Source organism: Dermacentor silvarum, chromosome 4 (genome assembly GCF_013339745.2).
Source record: "Dermacentor silvarum isolate Dsil-2018 chromosome 4, BIME_Dsil_1.4, whole genome shotgun sequence".
Classification (NCBI taxonomy): Eukaryota; Metazoa; Arthropoda; class Arachnida; order Ixodida; family Ixodidae; genus Dermacentor; species Dermacentor silvarum.
In genome coordinates this window covers 101,517,297-101,541,753 of record NC_051157.2, presented here as the reverse complement: position 1 = coordinate 101,541,753, position 24,457 = coordinate 101,517,297, and the positions used below count along the sequence as shown (strand labels likewise).

Sequence of the window (24,457 nt, the reverse complement as noted above, 5' to 3'; positions counted from 1 at the left end):
CGCCATCCACAACGCCGTACAAGATGCCACATTTAAGCTGCCTACAATCAAACAACTAGATATCTCCACTGATTCTTTAGTGACTATTCGAGAACTAAAGGTTGACAAGGCGATGGAAGTCTGCGAGACAATACACACTATGAATAGTAAAACAGTTACTTACGTCAAGGTACACTGGATTCAAGTCCATGTTGCGAACCCTCACAACATTGCTGCTGACCAGCAGGCTCACTTCCCTCCTAATCTAGATCTTCCGTCTATTCCCCTCTCACCTCAACCCCTTAACTCACTCCGAGCCCGTAAAAATTTTGTCCGGCAGGACACACGCGCTCTTATCCCACCGTGTGTCTGCTCCCTCCCCCTTCACCTTACTAGGCGGAGGAAGTTGTGCTTAGGAGGCTTCGAGCCGGGGTGGCCCTTACATCGGCTGTGATCTCAACGTGGAACTGGTCGCATACCACTTGGTGCTACGTGTCCATACTGCTCCGTCCCTGTGATGGAAGCAGATGCGTACCACCTAATATGGACATGTCCAGGCTTACAATAGGAACGCTCGCGTCTCCTACTGCAAGCCGGCCTCCGCTACAGCGTCACAACCAGCTATGACCTATAATACGCATATACACATCAAGAATTATGCCTTAGGTGCAAGTCTTAATCGCAATAAAAAAAATAGTGACAGGTAGCGACCTGTGCCCATCCGATTCGAGGGCCGCCAATGGTGCTTTCGCTATCGTGGCAACTTAAATGTCAGTGCTACTCTTGTTTCCACGCACAGGTTCCCCCATGAGCAATTCGATTGATCCAATTAATCATTTGTGCCAGTCTTCCTACCTGCGCACCGTCGCTACTTCTTGGCGAGATTGCTACCTGCACCGTCTGTGGCAAACGATTTTCACTCGGACAGAACCCAGACGATACGTCATAAATATGAAATCATTTGGGCGCACTTAAAGAAAAAATAGGAAACGGAGATGAAAGTATCGATCCAGTTCATTCTCAAAACGTTGAGACGGCCAAGACTTTACGAGACGCAGCCAGAGAAGTCGCAGAATGTCACCATTTACGTGGCTTCAACACGCACAGCCACCCAAGGCTACCGGATAAAGAGCTTGCTTTCCAAGAATATCGAATAAAAATCGTTTCCTGGTGAAATCTGAAAGGGAAAGCCGCCACCACTGAACGGTAACCTAACCACTACTCTCCGTGCACCACCTTGTCCTGGTTATGCCAAGGCAAGATTCACAATCTTCAATTCAAGCCGGCACACCGATTCAGAAAACGATGAATATACCGGGTGTTTCAGCGAACATTTTCATACACATTTAAAGGTTGCCTGTGGCACATAACACAATTCTAGTTCATGAGCTGGTCTACTCGAAGAGGCGGATATTACTTGCACAAAAAAACTGAAATGCATAATCGACTAAGTAAGAGACAATCACTAATTAAGTTTTTCACTAATTACCTTTTGCAAGTCCATTTTGTAATTTACAAAATCTAGCCTAGAAATTCGCAAGGCGTATCCACTTGTAATGAATTCTCAGGGTTACACCAGTTTCAAGATATTAATTCCCGAACTTTTCGGAGAAATGCATTGGCGTTCCAGCTACGTTTGCGCTTCAATGCAGAAAACGACGGTTTGTTAAGAAAGTAAGTGGAATGCCAATGCATTCCTCCGCAAAGTTCGGGAATTGATATCTCGGAACTGATGTCATCCTGAGAATTCGTTACAAGTGGATACGCCCTGCGAACTCCACGGCTAGAATTTGTAAATTGCAATATGGGCCACAAGGTAATTAGTTTCAAACTTATTTAGTGATTTTTTTGTTATTTAGTCGATTATGCATTTCAATTTCTTGTGCAAATAATGTCCGCCTCTTCGAGTAGACCAGCTCATGAACTAGAATTGTGCTATCTGCCACAGGCAACTTTAAGAAATTTTTGAAATTGTTAGCTGAAATACCCTGTATGCTAGTTAGCCCAATATTCTCACGCACGCATGCACCTATGCACTGAATACAGTCACGCATAGATATCGTGAAATGCAGCCCAGCCATATATACCTCATGTCACGAGCATCCGGAAACACCATCTCTCATCACACGCTCCTAAAAGCAAACTCGAGGAGGTGCAACCGAGCATCGGCCAGGCGACGCTGCAACGCCAGTCACGGGCGCCACCTGTAGAAAATAATTTAAAATGGCCCGGGAGTGCAGGCCATGCTCCTTCTCCGTTTCGCTGTGATCGCTTTGCTGCGCAAGAGCAGATTTCTCACGCGAGGCGAACTGCACGTGTATACTTTCGGGCAACGTTTTGCCACGATTGTTTAGTTTCGAAGAACATTTATACTCGTGAGAAAAAGTATACGGACCGCAGGTTCGTCGAAAAAAAATCGAATTTTTTCATGATTGACAAATCCAAAATCTACGAGTGCTCTGGAAAGTTCTCAACGCCAAGATTGGACTGCAGTATTCAATTTCAAGTCACATTTATAGGCGGAGAAGAAAATCGACTTTATCGCGGAATCTCTGGTCCGTATAGCTTTGCTCGGGCGAGTACATCGTCCGATCAGGATTTTAAAGAAAATGTGCGACGTGGAAAATGAATTTCGCGGTTTAAACATCGCGAAAGCACACCTGCAGGATAACGTCGACGACGTGCAGCAAGTCATTTAAAAAGAACGCGTACTGGTGTGTGCGAAATTCTCGCACTTGAACTATGCTGATAAACAGCAAACAAGCACTCTGGTAGTGTTTATGTTATCTTAGAACATGGTAGCCCCACGCTGTGTTTGTCCTAACACTGCTATCAATTTCAGGACATATTCTTGACAATATAGGTGCTAAGAAAAAGTATAGCCTGCAAATAGATTAAGCTGCGCCACTAAATTGGTTTTCTCATGAGGAACCAAACATCGGCTCTCTTTCACAAAACAACTCTTAATTGCATGTTGCATCATATATGATACAGCAATTAACTTTTTCCTCACACAGACAACCCAAATGTATTTCTCGTTTAAAACATTACAGTAACGTGATAAACCCCAAACAAACATCCGATAGAGTTTATGTGCGGACTCCAAATGTAAAAGCTGTGGAAATAACCTGCTTATTCATGAGCTTTGGCGTGTTGTATGACAGAAAAAATTAAGTTCTTTATTTTACGTGCCACACCCACGATATGATTATGAGGCGCACCGTAGAGAAGGCCTCCGAACAAATTGTTATCACCTGGGGATCATTAACGAGCACCCAATTACGTATGGTACAATAGCGTATTTCTTTCTTTTCTTCCCGCGGCCGTGAAGCCAAGCCAAGACGTCTTGCTTAGCATCGCAACGGTATAGCCACTAAGCCACTGCGGTAGGTGTCTTAATTGTGCGATGAGCTGCCGCCATACATTGTTCGAGGGAAAAAAATAATTCAAAAGTTATTTACAAACTAATGGCAGCTGGTAATTTTATTGCTATAGACGTGATACAAGATCCCGGATAAATATCGGAGATTTTATTAGCAGCGGAGCTGTTCTTAATCGACCCTTCGCCGTCCGTGTTACGCAGCTCACGTGACAGTAGAGGATGAGAGTCACGCTGGAGAAAGGGCAGGTCACGTGACCGGGAAAGGAGAAGGGGGATGCTGGAGAGAGGAGGCGGCCAATAAGAGACGCGCGCTGGAGGGTAGGAGGCGACCAATGAGAGGCCGCGCAGGGCGCGAGGAGGAGAGGCGATGGGTATAAGGGCAGGTGTTTCTATATGCGGCGCGCCGTTTCGAAAGATGGAAGCCGCTCGGCGCGAGCGTCAGCGGGCGCTGGCACGAGAGCGGATGCGACGGCTACGAGCCAACCCCGAGCTTCAAGGGAAGGAGGCCGAAGACAAGCGCCAGCGGTGAAAAACCAACCCCGAGCTTCGAGAGAAGGAAGCCGAAGCCAAACGAACACAACCACAGCCACGCTGTTTCGACAGATTTCACTTCGTGGTAGTGGCTGTAATTCTATTCACTTCCGGTTCCGCTTCCACTTCCGGTTCCGCTTCCGGTTCCGGAAGCCAGCTTCCGGCTTCCGGAGAACGCTTCCGGCGTTTTATGAAAAAAAATTCCGAAAGTTGTGTCCGTAGCGCGGAATCGAACCAGGACCCCTCGCTTCCGAACGCGCGGCGCTAACCACTACGCCACGAAGCGCACATAGACGCACGCACCACGATGGCAATAAATACCCAACATTAACGAAAGGCCGCGTTTCTAGCGCGTTACGGCACGTGTAAGAAGCTGGTGTAAGACGCTGTGGCCTCTCCGCCTTACCTTCAACGCGTTTCGAACGCGCTGCCCAAGGCGGTGGCAAGTCAAGTTCAAGTCGAGGAGCGTTTATGAATACGGGGGGTATACTCTCTCAGCAATCATGTGATGGTGTCGGCAAACGCGGTGCACGCTCCGGCATGTGTATATGGCTGCGTAAGACGCTGTGGCCGCTCCCCCTTACTAGAGAGTACTGCACGTTTCTAACGCGTTTGTGCTAGCGTCCCCTTAAGCGGGATATCCGATGATTCCCTCCGTAGCTTCGCCCACTCATCATCATTCACCCCGTGGATATGCTGTGATTTTTTTTTTTCTTTTTGACTCCTGACTTTGAACGAGTTGATCCATATGTATCATATATTACACATTATGCGGTGAGGGTTTAAGAGTAAAAATCACATCATATCTCACAACCATGGTGGGATGCGAAGCATCGCGGGGGGTGCGCATCGAGTTTCCGTTTCGCTTCACTTGACAACACAACCCAATGAAAGTTAGAGTGAGAGAATGTATTGAGAAGAGAGGAGACATTTGTACGGGGTTGTTGCATCTTTATTTAGAGATCGTACGTGATTCGTAGCGTCGGTGCGCGCGTTATCTTGAAGACGATGGCTTTGTGGTCGGTGAAGTGTAGCGTCAATGGGTCTTGCTGCAGAGGGTCGAGTTTGAAATTTGCGAAGACGAGGTCTATGCACGTTCCCCTGATGGTGGTGGGTCGCTTGTGATCTTGGGAAATGCATCGCAAAGAGTATACGTCCTTCATGTGCTGCACCAGCCAATCGGTTGTCAGTATGTCTACGTTGAAGTCCCCTGCTAGTATGAAGGGCGCGTGTCTGTAGGTCTTGGTGTACTCTACCGTCGAAGCCCGGGCGTTGTAATGGCCTCGAACGTGTTGCTGCTCTGGCCGCAGACTCGCGTTGCCTCGTCGCTTCGGGATCGGGAGCTGCCGCTCGACGCTGCCGTTGCGCTTCGACTTTCCGAGCCCGGAGTTTGGGGTCGGCTTTGATAAAGCTGACGTTCCACTTCGGCGTGCCGAGCCCGTGTTGCTTCCGTAGAAGTTTCCTGCCGACGTTGACGTTTACGTTCGGCTTCCCGAGCCTCCCTCTGCTCCGCGGCGGTGGCGCTGCCGCTGCAACTAGCGCCGACGTTGACGTTGTTCATGGCGTTTCGCACATCGTTGCACAGAGAGAGAATGACGGAAGCACAGCGAACGCGCGCTTTATACTGCGCCGCGACACTTGCACCGCCTACCGGCGTACCCTTAGAGAGAGAGTGAGAGAGTTATAAGTAATGATTTGCTGCGCCGCACCTGTGGGGGAGAGGGGAGGAGGAGAGCGCGCACCTGCGTAGGAAAGGAGAATGAGGGAAAGTTGCGCATGCGCAGTATTAGAGCACTGCACGGGCCGATTTTTGCGGCCCGGGCCCGGCCCGGGCCCGTTTTTACATTGGGCGACCCGCCCGAGCCCGATCAAAACATTTATGGCGAGACCCGGGCCCGGCCCGGGCCCGGAAATATTCTACATTACCCGCCCGGCCCGGCCCACCACTCCTTTACCTTAAGCCCGAGCCCGGCCCGAGCCCGACTCGAAACCGGCCCGAACCCGGCCCGAGACCGAAAAATACATGTTTTTCAGAGTTGAGAAGCCCGAGAATAACTCGCAGAATGCCCGAGCCCGGCCCGGGCCCGCGTCAAAAAACCCGAGCCCGGCCCGGGCCCGGGTCAAAAAGCACACGCCATGCCCGAGCCCGGCCCGAGCCCGTGAAAAAACTCCTCTACCCGGCCCGGCCCGGCCCACGGGCCGGGCCGGGCCCGGGCTTTTGGGTAAGCCCGAGCCCGTGCAGTGCTCTACGCAGTATGAGTGCGGCCACCGCAGAACGGACACTGCCCCGAGCATAAGATGCTCTCGCATCTAAAACATTATACAGGAAGGAAGCTAGACGACATCATATCTGCACCCGAAAACCCCTTTCCTACCTCCGATAGAGTGGATGTGAGCGCGCTCAGGATTTCGGAGGTTTGAAGGGGTGAGGAGGACTGATGAGAGAAAGCGCGGGCCGGTGGGATTGGTGCGCAGAGGAGAGGGTGAGGAGTGTTGAGAGTAAGTTCGCGCCGGTGTGAGGAAGTAGGTGATGCTGTGAAAACCAGCCTGGGGTCTGGGCAGTCTAGCTCAAGTGGGCGTTTGGAAGCGTTGAGACGCCAAACCTCGGCGCATGGGTAGCGAAATGAGTAAGGAGCGGAGGCTCGGTCTTAGTGGGTGTACAGCCCAGTGTAAGCGCGGCCGCTCATTGCTAGGTATGTGGTTTAATAAACGACCGGCCAGAGGACGATGCCATCTCACTTACCACACCAGCGTCGCCGATGCCAGCCGCTAGAGGTGCGAAGAAAATGAAACCACCTTTGAAACGCAAACAACCTTCACCAATGGCAAACAAGCAACATGGCTGTTGATTGTGGAGAGTGTGGGTACACACCAGACTTTCGTGCACGCAGTGTAGTCGGCAGATACGGATAAGTGTACTGGGTGTCCCCCGTAACTTTTGCCAAAGTTTGAATATATGCAAGTGCCACGCTGGACAGAACCAAGATAATGTTGTTTGCCGTCGCTTGAAACTAGTCAGACTAAATTTTGTATTTTGCTTATTCACATAATTAGTTATAATGACTAATCAACTGCTCAAATATTACATTCAGAGCAAAAGTGAGAATGAAAAAATTGCAGACCATAATGGAATGTTCGCGATCAAGCTTTCTGTTGCTTAACACGTGCTAGATAAATCTCTTTCCGAGCCCGAATGGAAGCTCGCGGGCTTTCGGAACTAGATTGCTATGAGATAATGGCACTACTTTTAGGAGAAATCTAAATGTGCAATCGACGAATTAACAAATTGTAACCAATGGAGTTTTTTTTTTTTGTACTGATTACCTCACGCCTATAAGTATATTTAAGATGCTAGGTATATCGACTTGGCATGCGTTTTGAGGATGGCACCGCCTTTGAGGTATCCGCCGTCAGACTACCGTTAAAAATGAACTGCTCTTCCACTTACTTTTTCTGAGAAAACGCCGATTTGTACGTTGAGGCGCGAAAGTAAGTGGAATGTCAAAGTATTTCATTGCACACTTTGAAAATTAGTCTAGCAATTGCTTAACACAATCGTAAAAATCCGTTGCAATTGGGTACGCCTTAGAAACTCACCGGCTAAAATTCGTAAATTGCGATATGTGCCCGAAACCAATTAGACAAAAGCTTAATTATCAAAATTTGGTTTTACTTGCACGTAAATAACGCGACTGCCAATATAAGGCGAGAGACGACTTTCGGCGTATCAGAAAAAGAAAGACAATGTAGATATTTTGTATTTTCTTGTGAAAAAATTAGACAAGACCTTGTATGGGGTAGATATCCCTAAACCAACCTTTTTTTTTTTTTAAGAAACGCTTGGGTGGGACTTTGAGCCAAAATTGCATGATACACCATGCAGAAGCGGGTGTATTTTGCGATCATGCAAAAATACCCTTGAATTGCACAAAGCGTGCAAAAAATATTGGAACCATTAAAAAAACTTGAAACATTGCTTTAAGAAATGTAGTTTTTTTTTTCTCACAGCTCCAGCAAGAATATGGTTCATCAAAATTTAATGATGTCATCCTTGGTCAAATAATTGATAGCTTTATTATCTATACTGGATCAGTTATAGGCGTTTCTTTTATGGTAATATTTGCTTTGTATAGCCTTTAGAACTTTGACGAGAGCCAAAATAAAACCTTCTTCCTCTTCTTCTGAGAGTCACTTGTTGCTGCTGTTATTAGCTATTGGAACATGGCAGGTTCCGCGCTATCGCCATCCTAAACGCTACTGGTGTTTTCATTTCCTTACCTGTTCTACATAAATAATGGCGCTAAGAAAGAGTACGTAAACCGTACAAGCATTATATTTCGCCACCCAATCTGTTCTTTCGTTTGAAAACAAATATCTCCTCTTCTGCATCCTGCATCATATACAGTAGTGAAATCGTGCCTCACCTAGCCACCGAAATGTATTTTTCGATCTAAACATCACCAGCAGGCTAATACAGTAAATAATTACCTTTATATTTTTCCGCCCTTACTTCAAGTGTAGAATTTGTCAACACAGCCTGTTTATTTAAGAACACGGTGCACGTTCTGTGACGAGCGGCCATGATGCGTGCTAGTATAGTAGTTATCCTATGCGTAACCAAAATGGTTCACTTTGCCGTAATCATGAAAATTTGTCTAAATAACGTCTTGATCAAAGGAGGCAGACGATCAACCGTAATGAAAAACTTGGAAGGCCGTCATCCCAAGAGTTTATTACCGGTTTTTGACAAGCAAAAGGCTGACAGTGCGAATTTGCGGAAAGCAATAAAGTTTTCCGGGATTTCAACTGAGAGAATTGGAATTGAACTGCCGAGGAAAACAAGTGTCACGCCCTTAGCAGATGGCCATGATTGACGCGACTGCTACGCCTCACCATCGGGTGAGGCTGCTCGCCCGGTGGCGAGACGAGTGAGACGAAGCAAAGGGAAACGCATTCGGGGTTACGTTGAGTCTACCAAATTTCTAGGCGTAATATAGAGTCAGCCGAAGCAAGAGAAGGGTAATTTGAGGTCGCTTCGTCTTTCCTGGGGTTCCAGTAGACTGATAGTTGCCATATACGTAATGGGTGCTTGGTTGGATCTCTGAATCAAAGTTAGGTTCCTTTGAGCATATTTTATAGGAGCTGAGGATAGTATGTACAGGAATTCTGTGCGGGCCAAGAAATTTCGTGTTCATTCTTCATACCCGTCCGGTCTCAATCATTGGACGACGTTGTTGTTAAACTGCCCATGACTTGTTCGCGATGAGAATGAGAAGAAGCCGCAACCAATTGTGAAGGAATATCAGTTGTCTTCCTTACAATCCGGGCAACCAACTCTGACCTGTAGCAGGATAATTTTTCGTATGCGGAAATGACCGCTCCAGAATTAGCCAGCCACGATTTTCAGGCGAGTGCAGAGAGGTAACATGCGACACGCGTGTAACAAGAGGCCACGTGCTACTTAAATGACAATATCGCGAAAGACAAACACATAGTTGAATCGTAAATGTTTATTCCACCGACACTTCAGGATTATGTAAGATTGTAAATTCCGGCTGTGGCAGTACGAAGCACATGGTAAATGTGCGCGTACGATGAAGACAGGCACGGCATACTGTACTGGCAGATAAGTACGCATAATATCATAACGTGAACGTAACGCCCAGGAATAGAGACTACGGCACACATTGCAACTTGCTCCTGATAAAGGCCGCAGCTTACATTGAAAAGACCTATACCACTCTGTTTCTCGCTGAAATGACCAAAACGTTGATCGTAAACGTAATGGTATTCTTAATTGCCTGCCTTATCAAGCGACATGTCTGGCTTTTGCCCAAATAAATTCCCGATATTTCCAAGCACCGTAGCATAAGTACACCAGCTGAATGCACAGGGACCCAATAATGCAATTTTTTTGTAAGCAAAGAAACAAAAAAGCAGTAAATCCACAGAAGCGTCATTTATAAAAGCTTCGCTCATCACTATAACGCCGTAACGCACGCATCGTACTCATCCGATCGATCAACGTTTAGCGTAGCGGGACGAAATCGTTATGAGGAGCCTAACGCAATAATTCTCGGCAGCTGGCCACGGTCTTTCAGGAGGTCAAGTATCTCGGTAGAATACTGCACTTCCTCCTGGAACTGCGCCGCGTCGCCGTGTTCGCGGATGAAGCCGGCAAGCGTGGCAACGAGCGCTTCCCTGACTTTGGGCAGTTCGCCCAGCAGCGGCTGGACGCTGTGCGTGGCCAGCGAGAGGAGGGCGCTGAGCAGAAACTGCCGGCAGTCGCCAGTCGACGCGCGGAAGCATGCTCGACGGCGTCGCGAGCAAACTCCGATCCGGCCAGCGCTGCCCGGAAGCCGTCCTCCTGGCTGCACAACGCGGCCACCAGGAAGCTCGCCTTGGTCTTGAGACGCCTGCAGTGGAGATAGTTTGGGCGCTCAAGTCGTGAAGATGCTCTGAGAAAAATCACGAGGTTTGCTTCCAATGAATGAATGAATTACCTGACCTGACCTGGCGAGTGGTGGGTGAGAAAGGGAAGCCTCGGCCTGCCTGCGTGCCTGCCCGCAGCCAAACTTCCCACAAAATAATTCGCCCTATAGTCAGGGCCCTCATGACGACAGGCCCGATGCAGAAACATTGGCTGAGGCTTTCCTCGTTCTGAAACTCTTGATTAAGACAGCACCTTAAAGATTCAATTTATTTATTACTGATACATATTTGTCTTGCAAATATTCAATGTAGAGCTTGTACGGATCGCCGAATGCTAGTGCCGCCTCCAACAAAAACATTGTGAGTGACTAACCGAACGAACGAGCGCGCGAGTAAGCGTACGAACGAACAAGCAAGCAAAAAAACAAACGAACGATACGAACAACTTAACGTTTTCGTTGCCAAGCGCGACCAACCACGACAGCGGGCGAAAGAGGCAAAGAGAGCTGTTTGATCTCATACATTGCAGGCTTCGACACAGAAATACAACGAAACAGGCTTAACATATTTTTCAACGCAACCAAAAAGATGTCGCAGTCTCGCCCGAAAGGCGAAGCATCAATTGCGATAGCAAATTAGTAGAGAGCTAATCGGAGTAAGGATAGCAGTTTTATCGGCTGCATAAACTTGGACACATTCGCTTACTAACTGAATTAACAAGCGTGGTGTCAGCGCGCACAAACAAACATGAATAGATCACACTCAATGACCGCAGACAACGACTGTCAAAACGCTGGCAGCAAGCGCAGCCGCCGCAGCGGGCGAATGTTCGTGCGGTCTATCGCTTCAACGGAAACTGAGCGGCGAATGCACAGCGCATACAAAGGTCAGAGCCGTGTGGAGATCGCGTTTAAGAGACGGTGCGGGCGACTGCCGCAGTCGGGCAAAGTACGCAGTTGTTTGCAGAGTAGAAGCTCCCCCCCTCCCTCCTACGCTGCCTTCCCGCTTTCCTCCTTTCGCGTGGGAGATTGAGTGGTCAGTTCCCCTTGCGCTCGGTTGCAAGATACGCATTTCGTGCCGCAGCACAGCGTCCCCCCGCCTCCCTCCCTCCCATAGCCCCACGGCCTTTCGCGCGACGGTTGCGTTTGCTTTCCGCCGTGCGTTCGCTCTCCGTGATAGCGAGTGTCACCCGCGCGCTTTCACTCGCACATGCAGCGCGCGGCGACGATTTTATCGCCCTTGGACTTCATACGGAACCTCACAGCGACGCGACGGCGGCGACGACGGCGACGGCAGAAACCCGGTTGAAGAGTCCATATAATTGCTATCGCAATAAAATATTTCTATATACAAGAATCGCATGTATATTGAGTGTCAAAATACTGTCTTACTTTTACCCCTTTGTGCTACAAAGCATTTGGGAGTTCGCATTGCGCCATAGTTCTATCTGCAAAAGTTCCAAGAAGCTCTTATGAGATCGCCGAAATGAATCGTTACGCTCAAGCCAGTGGGGTCCTGGACTAGGGGCTCCACCCACATTTTCATTCTTTTTTTTTTTGCCTTTTCCCAATAAAGTTTTACTCTCTCTCTCTCTCTCTCTACAAATCAGACGTCATGTGTAAACTGGTCATCATAGTTTGCACGCTTGCAAGGACTACATTCGAGGGACGGCCAATGCTGCGAGCATGATAGACAAGATTCAAGAAAGCAGGAATTAACCAATTTGGCTGCGCAAAGAGAAATAACAAAAATGCGGGAGGCATGGAGGAAATAAATGCTGGGGTCAGATGTAAGTGCTACCGAAGCTATTTTGTGACCCAAACTCCTAGAGACTCCGCAAGAGATAAATTATCGATAGAGGTAATTTGATAAATCAAACGCAAAAAGCATTATGACAAGAATGGGGTAAAGCTACAAGACAACAAAGATCCTACGCACTGTGGGAATCGATGTAAGCGCTCGCGAAGCTTTCTGGGCTGTTTGCTCTGAGTGACGATAATTACCGGTGATGCTGACAGCGATTGTTTAATTTTGTCAACGTTAAGTCAAATACAAGACTGATGAGTTGATGTTAAACGTTACCCAGCATGCACCACTGCTGTTCTGCGTAGTACACAAAACACACCACGAGACATGTTTGCTTGAGGCGTTGTTGTGCGTCATTGTTCATGACCACCCAGAAATTTAGCATTCTCAATTGCCTCACACGGCACATCGGATCGTGGCGGAAGCGTTAAACTGTAATTCAGTTATGGGGCTGTACGGGCTGACACCATAATTTGATTATGAGGCACGCCGTAGTGGCGGACTCCGTAGGCTAATTTCCACGCCCTGGGGTTCTGTAACGTGCACCTAAATCTAAGTACACGAGCATTTTTGTAATTCGCCTGCGTATAAATGCGGCTGCCATGGTCGGGATTGAACCCCCGACCTCGAGCAACGGTATAGCCGCAAAGCTACCGCGTAAGGTACTGATTTGACGTACGTGTGGCACAAACTGGATAAATATAGGTTACAGTATGGTACGTTTCTGCGATTTCTGAAAAAGCACCGGAGCATCTAGGCGACACTATATACCGGCTGTCATGTCTAGTAGTGTATACAGTTCTCTTGCCTTTTTAAGTCGCCTTTTCCTCTCCCGCTCTCCCCCAATGTACCCGAGGTGCGAGCTAAGAGTGGAAAGGTTGTTATTGACTCGTTTCGTGACTGCGCTGATCCTACTCATTCTCTGTCTCCTCTCCCTACCTCCTCTCTACCAGTATATGTGCCTCCCCCTCTGGACGATAGCACTTTAGCACAAAGGTAAGCGCTGCAGTTTGTGCAGTGCTTTTGCGGGGGGTTACGGATAATCGCAGCTGTTAGGATGGCGTTGTAGCGACGCTCAGGGAGCTCCAGATGCCATTGTGGGGGCGCGATGGAAAATATTAAGCCAGTTTCTCGCGTACCCTTTCCTCTTTGCCGTGCTCCTGCCATGTGGAAGGAGCACGGCACACGCTCTGAACCACCCCTCGACGCGGCGTGCAAGACAGCTACAGCAGCAGCAGTGGAAAAGTCGAAGAAAGAAGCAAAGAAACCATCGCTTTTAAAGAGTTCCAGGCAATGGATGGACATGCGTACGTAGTCGGTAAGCCAGGCTGACAACGACGTGACGCTTAGAGTGACTTCCTTCAAGAAGCATAGTCGCTGCGTCCTATTGTAAAAGCGACAGTTCAATGCCAATGTAATATCAGACGAAGAGCGCGCTAGCGTCACTTATGGGTAATATAAATTGCTGTAAACATTCGCTTACTAACTAAACACGCGCGTTGTCACTCGCCCTAAGGCACAGTTGAACAGACTTCACTCGACGAACGTAAGCAGTCCGGTCAAAATACTGGCCGGATGAAGAGCGCCGGCCGCGACGAAAGTGCGCGCTTGTCGCAAAGTGAACTTTCCGTGATGCCGCTCCCTTTAACATTTCATTTTACCGCGTCTCTGAAACTGAGCCTGTCACGTGACCTCCAGCATGTGGCCCCCAGCACAGCAGGTCCCGTGAACTCCACCACACAAGGCACACTGAATGCGCACGCGCCGTCTCACCCGTAACAACGCGATGGGGGTGGTGGCGGCGACAATACGAACGCGCCTCGAGTGGTCAATAAGGCAATTTGGATATGACTACTTCACTAGCTATCTGCTCACAACAATGCCGTGACGTTTGATCGTTACAAATACACTCTAAAGAAAGTTTACACCCTTAGGGTCGGATCTTGTCCCCAAACAATAATCGTCATCTGTCGTGTCCGCATTTGCTTTCTTTAACGCTGCGAGCCCGCTACTTTCTATAGTCACGAAAGGCTTGCGCGTTATCAGCGTCACACAGCATTCTCGGCAGGAAAGTAGCGAGCGCTGAGTTTTCAAGAAAGGAAACGCAAGCAAGGCAGATGATTATTTTATGGGGACGAGATACGACCCAAAAGATGTAAACTTTCTTTAGAGTGTAAAGGATGCTGACGGACCAGTGTACTTGCAAATATTCGAATCGCAATGGAGGCAGATAAACTATGAACTTGCGGCAGAGACTACAGCAAGATATACAAGCCATCAGATGAAATAAGTTTTTCTCATGATGGCGCACGTTTTAAACGGAGTCTCGCGTAGGTTCCTTTTAGCAGAGCTCAATATTTTGTGCCTAATCTGCATTTCATCTTGTCAATCACCAGAATGTTTCATCGACCACTCAAATACACGGAGGCTAAATACGTTCAGATGCAGTAAAACATAAACAGGAGGTGTTTCCATCCCATGTGCATCTTGGTTGTTGGCTCACCTGTTGGTGGTCTCGAAGAGGACCCTTCGCAACACGACTGGCCCTCCCAGCTTCTCGAAATTCGCGTAGGCATCCTTGTTCTGTCGCACCATGCAGGACAGGGCGTACAGGGACTTGCAGCGCACCTCGTCGTCCGTCTCGGTGTTCAGCAGGCGTAGCAGGCGGCTCGCACTCCGCAGTGCCGCTCGCTGACAGTGCGGGTTGTTCTGCACCAGCTCGGCGATCAGCGCGCACGTCCCCACGCGAACGAGCGAGCTGGGGTAGTCCAGAAGCTCGGGGAGCACCTGGTGCAGCAAAAGCATGGCCGGCAAGCCTATGTACACCCTGTCGGAAAAGACCGCTCTCGCAATTAAAGAAGTCTACCGCTGGTGTTATTTTACAGCGTATTACAGCGTAAGCTGTTATGGGCTCATTCCAATAGCCGTTTCTGGTCGCGATGATAGCCGCTATCGCCGGAAATGCGAAAAAAAGCACCCACTCCCCACCGGGATCGAACCCAGGTGCGCTGCGTGGGAGTCGGATACTTCACCACTGAGCCACGCGAGCGCTTGCTACTAACGCGCTGGCGCGGGCGACCCGAGCCTCCGCTAGTATGGTGGCGCCATCTAGTTAACGTGCCTGCCACTGCCGTGTGCGACGAGATGCGATTCAGACGCGATGCGATTCAGACGAGGCACGCAATCAACGTTATTCCGATGTTAGATGTGCGCTACGTATTCTGGGTACCTCTTCGGCACACGTTATGGCGTCTCCTCGCAACGTACGAACCGCTGCTGAAGAAGCGAATCGTAGAGCTACATGCGCGGCTACAACCAGGCATCATCGGGCTCAGCAGACTGCTTTGCAGAGAGCATTAGAAGCCGCAGCTCGCCGTCGACGCCGACGCCGGGCGGACAGTTCAGATCGTTCTCGTCAAAATCGAGGCGAAGACATTTTGCCGCGAAGAGCTTGTTGTGCATGGTGCCGAAATTGGAGCTGCTCTTGCGCCGCTCAACCAGCTCAACCATTTCTGCTGTCGGCGTCGCCGTGAGGTTCCGTATAAAGTCCAAGGGCGATAACATCGTCGTCGCGCGCCGTATGCGCGCGTGAAAGCGCGTGGGGGACGCGCGCTATCACGGAGAGCGAACACACGGCGGAAAGCAAACGCGACCTTCGTCGCGCGAAAGGCCGTGGGGGTATGAAAGGAAGGGAGGGGGGACGACGCTGTGCTGAGGCACCAAATGCGTATCTTGCAACCAGGCGCAAGGGGAACTGGCCACTCAATCTCCCACGCGAAAGCAAGAAAGCGGGAAGGCAGCGCGGAAGGCAGGGGGGGGGGAGCTTCTACTCTGCCAACAACAGCGCTTGTACTTTGCCCGGCTGTGGCGGTCGCCCGCCCCGTCTCTAAACAGCGATCTCCACACGGCTCTGACCTTTTTATGCGCTGTACATTCGCCGCTAAGTTTCCGTTGAAGCGATAGACGACACGAACCTTCGCTCGCTGCGGCGGCTGCGTTTGCTGCCAGCGTTTTGTCATTGTCTGCGGTTATTGAGTGTGATCTATTCATGTTTCTTTGTGCGCGCTGACACCACGCTTGTTAATTCAGTTAGTAAGCGAATGTGTCCAAGTTTATGCAGCCGATAAAACTACTATCCCTAGTCCGAATAGTTCTCTACTAATTTGCTATCGCAATTGATGCTTCGCCTTTCGGGCGAAACTGCGACATTTTTAACAACCACACACCAGAAGGTGAGCGCTCAAAATAAGGGCAAAAAGAAGCAAAATTGTTGCTGATGCTGTGCCTACCTTTGTCGCTTTCTCCGCCTCTTCTATAGTACGCTACATCTATAGACGGCTGTTAATAACATGGTCAAAAAGGGCATCTGTATGTGTAATTCACGTTCTTTGCTTGCATTTCTGGTGTATACCTGTCGTCCGAAGAGAAATTCTCGTTTAAGCTTAACCTGACGTGTCGCCATTCCGACAAAGTTTCTTTTTAAGCATTGATGCCAAATGTATACCGCTAAGGCCGACGGGTTCTGGTGAGGACAAGGAACTTTCTTTTGCCAGGAATGAATACTCTCGCTGCGACAGAACAGCACACCTAAGCTGGAATTTTCTTGGTACTTTGGCATATCCCCTGTCATCATTATTGAGTGGGATTTCAGTAGGGCCATGCTTCTAAAACACAACCGTTTCTTTCATGTCATAATTCTAGCAACGATATATTAAACTAATTTTGCCAATACTATTAAATATTCCTAAGCGAAAGCAAGAAAAGCTTTGTCGTCTCATAAGGTGATCCAATGCCAACAAGCAGCCTTATCATGTACGTGCAGCTGCGTACGCTTTCGAACTATGAGATCACATAACTTCCACAGGCGACCGATGTTTTTGAGAAGCAGGATCTCTTTTTTTTCTGATTCCCTATGAACATTTCGCGCTGTGTGGTTTCTACTTTGTCGCCAGTCTGCGCTGCATTCGCCGATGCTCGCTAATTGCGCCGTTCCCTCTCCTCCCTTTCTCTCCACCACGTATCACGACGTCACCATTCTCCCACACCGACACGCCGATCAATTACTATGACCACCACGAGACGGACAGCGTCCATCCTCGCCTCTATGTAATTTTGTCTTCCACCACGGGCTGGTCGTAATAATGCAGAGCCAACTCACTTGAGTGACACACCTTACCGACGCCGGTTAATCATCGGCGCCCTTCTAGTGACACGTTTACTTATCATTTTTCCAGCAACTGCATTTCTCCCGCTAGCAAATTAAATTTATCGCTCAGCTCAAAACGCGCCTGGAAAATTTTGAACTTACTCGAATGTTATCGTTCATTCTATTTGCTGTGTATGTTCTAAGCGATATTTCCGTAATCAGATTGTATGCGCCAAACGAACTGTGCAGTACTCTCTGGAAGGCACGCGGGCACCAGCGATTACGCTGGAACGTTCAACGAGTCATGTACAAAAGCCGACGCGTTTGACCCGTAGACCAACGGTTTCGAAGATCGCGGACTGTGCTCGCCGCTATCGTTGTGCTTTGAGTGTCACTTGCTTTTGTGGGTACAGGTTCGCTCAATAAAGAGTTCGTTTCGTGCATTCACCGTTTTGCTACGTGTGTTCTTCACTGTCACTCCACGGTGACAATGGGCAGACCGCCCATCAACGGCTCTCCCCGTATTCCACACCCAGTAGCACTGCTTGCCGCCAAAAACTGCGCCTTCACACTACAGCACGTAAATCATCTGTCCTGTAACCGACACTCATGCGTGTCTCCGACACTTCGAGCCTCCCTTTTGGGTGGCCGCCTCACAGATACTTCCTTCCGCCCTACCAAATGTTGCACTTTCGCTTTACCCCGGGGACACTGACAGCTCATGCTTTATGTGTAGGCAACCATTGCAATTTGACGTCTTGCTGTGCCTCGCTCATGCGGCTGCCAATGTGTATTCGCAATCACATGCACCCTAGACCCTCATTTCATTACATTACCTGTCATATTAAAGCGAAGTTTTCTTTGTGAGCCTTCCAGGGCTTTGCTGACCGTGGCTGCATGCCGAGGACACCTTACGCACTTCTTTATGAGTTGTGAATGCGAAAGCATTTATGTCCAATTGAACGCGTTGTCAAAGGGCTTCGTCTTCTTGCCGCTTGAGACGCTCTGTTTGGCATGAGCTTCCACCTCACGCTTTCGAATGGCTTCGGGCTCTCTCCTAGCGCAAAAAAAAATTATGTGGTTTTACGTGCCAAAACCACGATCTGATTATGAGACACGTATTAGTGGGGGACTCCGGAAATTTGGACCCCCTGGGGTTCTTTAACGTGCACCCAAATCTAAGTACACGGGTGTTTTTCGCATTTCGCCCCCATCGAAATGCGGCCGCCGTGGCCGCGGGATTCGATCCCGCGACCTCGAGCTCAGCAGCCCAACACCATAGCCACTGAGCCACCACGGCGGGTCTCTCCCAGCGCATTGCGCCGTTGCTCGTTCTGCCCGCCGTGTATTGGGAGAGATGACGACGATGGTGGATTTCACTTCACTGCCTGCCACTGCCGAGGTTGCGGCCGCCAGCGATGTAGATTCTTCAGACTCCATAGCGGGACGTGCTGCCCGAGCCAGCAAGCAGCAGCAGCCTGCGGTGCCGAATCTGCTCCTTCGAGGCGCGCTGGTGACGTGGCGTCGCGGCGATGCCCTCTCCCTTCACGCAACACCTGGCATGCTATTGAGGCAGCCGGTGTCCCGTTTCGCCCGCTCTGCTCCGTCGAGGCGCAGCTCGCGACGTGGCGTCGCAGCTGTTTCGCTGCCACAGACTACATGCACCGGCTTTCTTGCTCAAGGGGCCATTTGATGCTTTCGCATCAAAAGGAGATTGCATTACGTACGTGATGGTGGGATCCAACCCCAATTTCCGTGCTCACGTTGGTTTCGACGGGAATTCAGGGCGCAGGCTCCTTTCCCAAGCGTATCACCCCTGAAGGAAGCCGAACGCCAGGCCGGGGTACGCTTGTACCCTTTTGAACCAGTGGGTGCCCGGCGGCGGTGGGAATCGAACCCACAGCCTCCCGCAGCCGAGGCGGGCGTTCTACCACTAGGCCACGGCTGCGGTTGATTGTGGTTGATGCTCTAACCATCAAGCCACAATCGCGCGCATGCTTCGATCCTGCAAACAGCAACTCGCTCTTTGAGATCAGCGCCACATGTGTCACATTGCGCAGCCCAGTTTCGCGAGAGCACACACAGACGTCAGTTTCCTTTACATCAAGGACGCAGGAATGAAATGGGCAACTTTATAGCATTTTATTAACCACTTCACGATAGCTTTGCTTCACATGTATTCCACGATAAGCATTAGATCTACATACTTTCTTTTTACTATCGTGACACTGCCATTAAAGAGAAAGTCAAGATTCGTGTTGACGTCTTAGATTTCACTCCAAATTTACTCTACTGACTAGTCTTAGCGTAAACAGTGGCTTAGTGAGCCATCATCATCATCAGCCAATTTTTTTTTTCTCCACTGCAGGACGAATGCTTCTCCCAGCGATCTCCAATTACCCCTGTTTTGCGCTTGCTGATTCCAAGTTATGCCTGCAAATTTACTAATTTCATCACCCCACCTAATTTTATGCCGTCCTCGACTGCGCACATTCTGAAACTCTAATGGCCCACCGGTTATCTGCCCTCCGCATTCTCATGGCCTGCCAAGCTCCATTTCCCCCCCTTACTGTCAACTGGAATATAGGCTGCTACCGTTTTCATTACCAAAACGTGACCGGCAGCTTGTACCGCTATTCTTGAGTAAAATAGTGCACAATCATTGCACTGTACCAGTACTAACATAAGGGGCAGGGACTTGGAGGCTACCGGAGCAATCGTCAATACCACCTGCCCTCTTTCATGCATCTCTGTATGCCAAGTGGTCGCCGCTAAAGAGAGACCACTATGCTTTATCGCTTATGGCTAGGGGTGGCATTCACGAAATCTTATTCATTTCTCATTGGAATGGCCGACAACGCTTTTTGCAATGCCTGCCCTTGCGAGGAGACGCTAGAACACATTCTATGCGACTGTCCTGAATATAATGTTCCGAGACAGTCCCTGGCGTCCGTTCCAGCGCACCTTGACAATACACCAATGTCAATTGAAACGATTCTCACGTGTCGTCGACAGAAGACATCGCAGCTGAAGGCGACGAAGGGACTACTTAGGTTTTTATAAGGAAACGGGCTTGGACAAGCGGATGTGACAGTGATGTCACGTACCACGCAAGAGTGACGGACTGTGACTGACGATGTGTGTGCTGTGCTATGTGCTCTCTCTCTTCTCCTCCCCATCTTTCATTCCCCCTCATTCCGCTCCCATGTGTAGGGTAGCAAACTGGTTATGCTGAACTGGTTAACCTCCCTGCCTTTACTTCTCCACTATTTCCTTCCTTCTCTAATCCCCCCCCCCCCCCCCCCCCGCTGTATTCCTGTTTCTTAACCTAACGCCTAACATTTCTCGTTACATCGCTCAGCTGCACGGTCCTTAGCTTCTTATGAAGCTTCTTTCGAGCCTCCAAGTCCCTGCCCCATATATTATTACCGGTACAGTGCAATGATTGTGCACTTTTTTTACTCAAGAATAGCAGTACAAGCTACCGGTCACGTTTTGGTAATGCCTACCGTATGCGCTCTAACCTATTTTTATTTTGTAAATTTCGTTCTCCCGATCAGGGTCCTCTGTGTGCAATTGACATGCACAGATTCTAGAGGTTGACTGCCAATCATAAATTTGGTTCACTCTACGCTTTGAACATGACCTTTGTTTTCTGGATCTTCAACCCTACTCTTGCATTTTCATGGCTAAGGTCCTCAATTACTTATTTTAATTCATCCGCAGCGTTGCTGAACAGGACAATGCCATCTGGAAACTGCAGATTGCTGAAATATTTGGCGATCGATCCTCATTCCTGATCCTTAATTCCCTCTTAATGGATTGAATATCTTTTCTAAACACGTAGTGAATATAGCATTGAAGATATTCTGTCTCCTTGCCTGATCCCTTTCTTGATCGGTATTTTCCCGCTTTTCTTATGCATAAGGTAGCTGCGGAATCTTTATATATATTTGATAAGATATTCATTTATTTTTCCGGTACTCCTTGATTACACAATGCTTCCATGACTGCTGGTAACTCTACTGAATCATATACGTTTGCGTAATCTATGAAATTCATAGAGAGGTTGGTTGTACTCCGCAGATTTCTGAGTTACCTGATGGATGGCATGGATGTTATTCATTGTAGAATATCTCTTTCTCGAGTCAGCCTGTCCTCGCGGTTGATTGAGGTCAAGTGTTGCATTGATTGTATTGAAAATTACTTTTGTGACTATTTTACACAATACTGAACGCAACCTAATGGGTCTATATTTCTTAGTACGGGAACATGATGAAACAGCGCCAAAGACGAACACAACGACAAAAAACAAGGCAGCGCACTGTCTTGTTGCCTGTTCTCTGTGCGTTTGTGTCAGGCGCTCCTTAATCATGGCACCAACTCCACTTGCCCAGTTGTTCCTTGATGTGTCTTCGGCCGGCAACCTAGCGTCAGCGTCGGGGCTTCATGCGAGACTCTAGGCACGTGTCGTGTACGTCATGGACCTCCTATATATACCCCTTTGGAACGAGCAATAAACGTTCCATTTTTCTACGTTCACCGTGTAGTTATTTTGTGCACCAGACGCGAGATCTCAGCGGAGACGAGGAAAAAGCCGAACTCATCGGGTTCACAACACAGGGAAGAATGAGCCTCGGAAAACCACCCGTGTTCGACGGCATCTAGAATACATGGACGGCCTTCAAGATTCGATTCGATGCGTACTTGAAAGTGCAAGAGATAACAGACGAGACGAAGAGACGCGCCATCTTGATATATTCGTTGTCCAATGCGGCAGTACGGGTCATTCTGGGATGATGTCTCCCAAGACAAGTCAATGCCCTTACCTATCAAGAAACGATCGGATATTTACAGACTACTATGGCCGAAAATCAATAGGATAGCCGCGAGTTCCGCATTTTTATGCGGGCGCAGCAACCCGGCGAGACAGTGCTATACTTCGTCGCAGAGATTCGGCGGCTGGCCGCAACTTTGGGATCTCTCTGCTGCGACATGCTCCGTGGTCGAATAGTCTGCGGAGTGGCAGATGAAGATGTTCGGCGTCATTTACTCAGAAGACGTGACGTGACCTGACTTCGTCAGAGTTGGAAGAATTTGCCATTTCAGCTCAGAACGCAAGCGAAAACGCCAGAAACATGCACACCTCGGAACAGGGGGTTGTCCACTATACGAGAATGCCGTCTCGAGAAGGAAGACCTCAGTAGCATCTCCAACAGTGCCAGAGATGCGGAAGTGACACACATGCAGAAGAAGCATGTTTTCATCACCAAACCTATGTCGGAAGTGTGGTCGGCGCGGACATATCGCCCGGGTGTGCCGTTCTGAAACATGAGGTAAGCCTCGCGGTACCTACACCGCCACGTTGGCGGATACCGATGGCCGATCGCCCGGCCAAGAAACACTTTACACCCTCGTGGCACATCAAGACAGTAACAGATACATGATGAATCCGCAGGAAACTGCCTGGAATGGGGTATCACTTCGCATGCTCGTGGATACCGGATCGCCAGTTAGCGTCGTCTCCGTAGTAGTGTTTCGGCAGCATCGACAGAATTGGCCACCGTTAACGAGCACGACTGCTCAATTATCATGCTTTTTGGGAGAGCTCCCCGTGGCGGGTAAAGTACGCATGACTGCGTCGTGTGATGACAGACGGTAGCCGGACCTTAGCCGGGTCTTTAGTGGTCGTAGACATCCCCGGCCCGGCACTTTGTGGAAGAGACATTATAAATGCCTTCCACCAAACTCGAGTAGCGATGCTGAAGCCCAACCTGGTATACATGATTTAAGCGCAACCGGATAAAGCACTACAGACTTTATTTGATGATATCGTGGATGTATTTACCTCAGGACTTGGAAAATTCACCGGCCCCCCAGTGAAATTCCAACTCGAAGAACAGGCTACACCTCGTTTCTGTAAAGCTCGTTCCCTACCTTATGCCTTGGTGGACAAGGTTCCAGAAGCGTTGGATCGAATGGTGTTTGACTGGTGTCTTATCACCAGTAACGACTCCAAGTATAAGCCACACCTGTCGTGCCTGTTGTGAAACCGGATGGACCCATCCGAGTTTGTGGAGATTTCCGTCTAACTGTGAACACAGCTACAGTTACTGAACCATATCCCCTTCCAAGGGTAGAAATTTTCGCACGGCAAAACGGCGGCGAATTATTCACCACTCTCGATTTGACACAAGCCTACAATCAACTACCTTTGAATGACAAGGCTAAAGAATTGTGTGTGCTCAACAGACACAAGGGCATATTCTGCTTCAACAGACCTCCCTTTGGAGTAAGTTCAGTGCCAGCCATCTTTCAAAGACGAACGGACTTGCTCTTCAATGATCTGCCAGGTGTCCAAGTTTACCTCGATGATTTCATTGTAGCGGAGAAGAAAAACGACCTTAGTACGGGAACATGATGAAACAGCGCCAAAGACGAACACAAGGACAAAAAACAACTTGTTTGCTTGTTCTCTATGCGTTTATGTCTGGTGCTGTTTAATCATGGCACCAACACCACCCGAGCAGTTGTCCCTATTTTTGGAAGCATGGGAAGTCATCCAACTGCTTTCGAACCCCGCATTAAGAGCCCGTCGGTAAAGGTCAGCATACCTGGAAGCCGCCCATCTTCTCGAAGTCCTTGGCGTAGTCGACCACGTCGATGAACTGCTGCACGTTGGCGATGCAGGCGACGAGCACGCGACCGATGTTGTGCGACTCACGCAGGCACTCGCGGATATTCCGCAGGCTGCGCCGCATCTCGTCATACGGGTTCACCAGCAGCTCCTGCATCGCCCGGGTGAGCCACTGGATGCGGCTTGCCTCCAGCCTCTGCGGGTCAGCGGCTCTTTCCGCGGGCTCCGGCTGGGCAACGTCCTCGGCCATGGCTGCGCGAGTAGACATCGGAGATCCCGTCGTCGAAGCTGTCGAGTCTAGGATGCGCCTGGAACGGAGAAGTGTTCTTCTTCTTCCTTGTCTTCGCCTTCGTCCTCATTCTGGTCTTCTCACGCCGCATGACACATGCTTACTACTTCTGATTTACAAAGGCAACATTTCTTAACGAAACTATTGCTTGTGTTCTGAACTTCAAAGAATATTAGATTGCTCTAACCTCTAACTCCACGCACTACCGTTTCTTTCAGTTGTTGTTGTTGTTGTCGTTGTTGTTGTTGTTGTTGT

General features: G+C 49.2%; 1 protein-coding gene across 1 annotated transcript; it reads right to left on the bottom strand.

Moving 5' to 3' along the window:
* Positions 1 to 9,978: 9,978 nt before the first annotated feature.
* Positions 9,979 to 24,163, bottom strand: LOC119448797 (hsp70-binding protein 1). Its single transcript, XM_037712012.2, has 3 exons — positions 23,891 to 24,163; positions 14,634 to 14,917; positions 9,979 to 10,308 (listed from the first exon to the last, which is right to left on the bottom strand). The coding sequence occupies exons 1-3, from the start codon at positions 24,161 to 24,163 to the stop codon at positions 9,990 to 9,992; spliced, it is 876 nt and encodes a 291-aa protein (XP_037567940.1). The 3' UTR covers positions 9,979 to 9,989.
* Positions 24,164 to 24,457: the final 294 nt, after the last annotated feature.

Coding starts and splice junctions, on each gene's coding strand:
- LOC119448797 (XM_037712012.2), bottom strand. CDS start 24,163: ATGGCCGAGGACGTTGCCCAGCCGGAGCCCGCGGAAAGAGCCGCTGAC. Junction 14,918..23,890: donor AGAAGATGGGCGGCTTCCAG/GTATGCTGACCT, acceptor TTGCTGCACCAG/GTGCTCCCCGAGCTTCTGGA. Junction 10,309..14,633: donor CTCTTCGAGACCACCAACAG/GTGAGCCAACAA, acceptor TCTCCACTGCAG/GCGTCTCAAGACCAAGGCGA.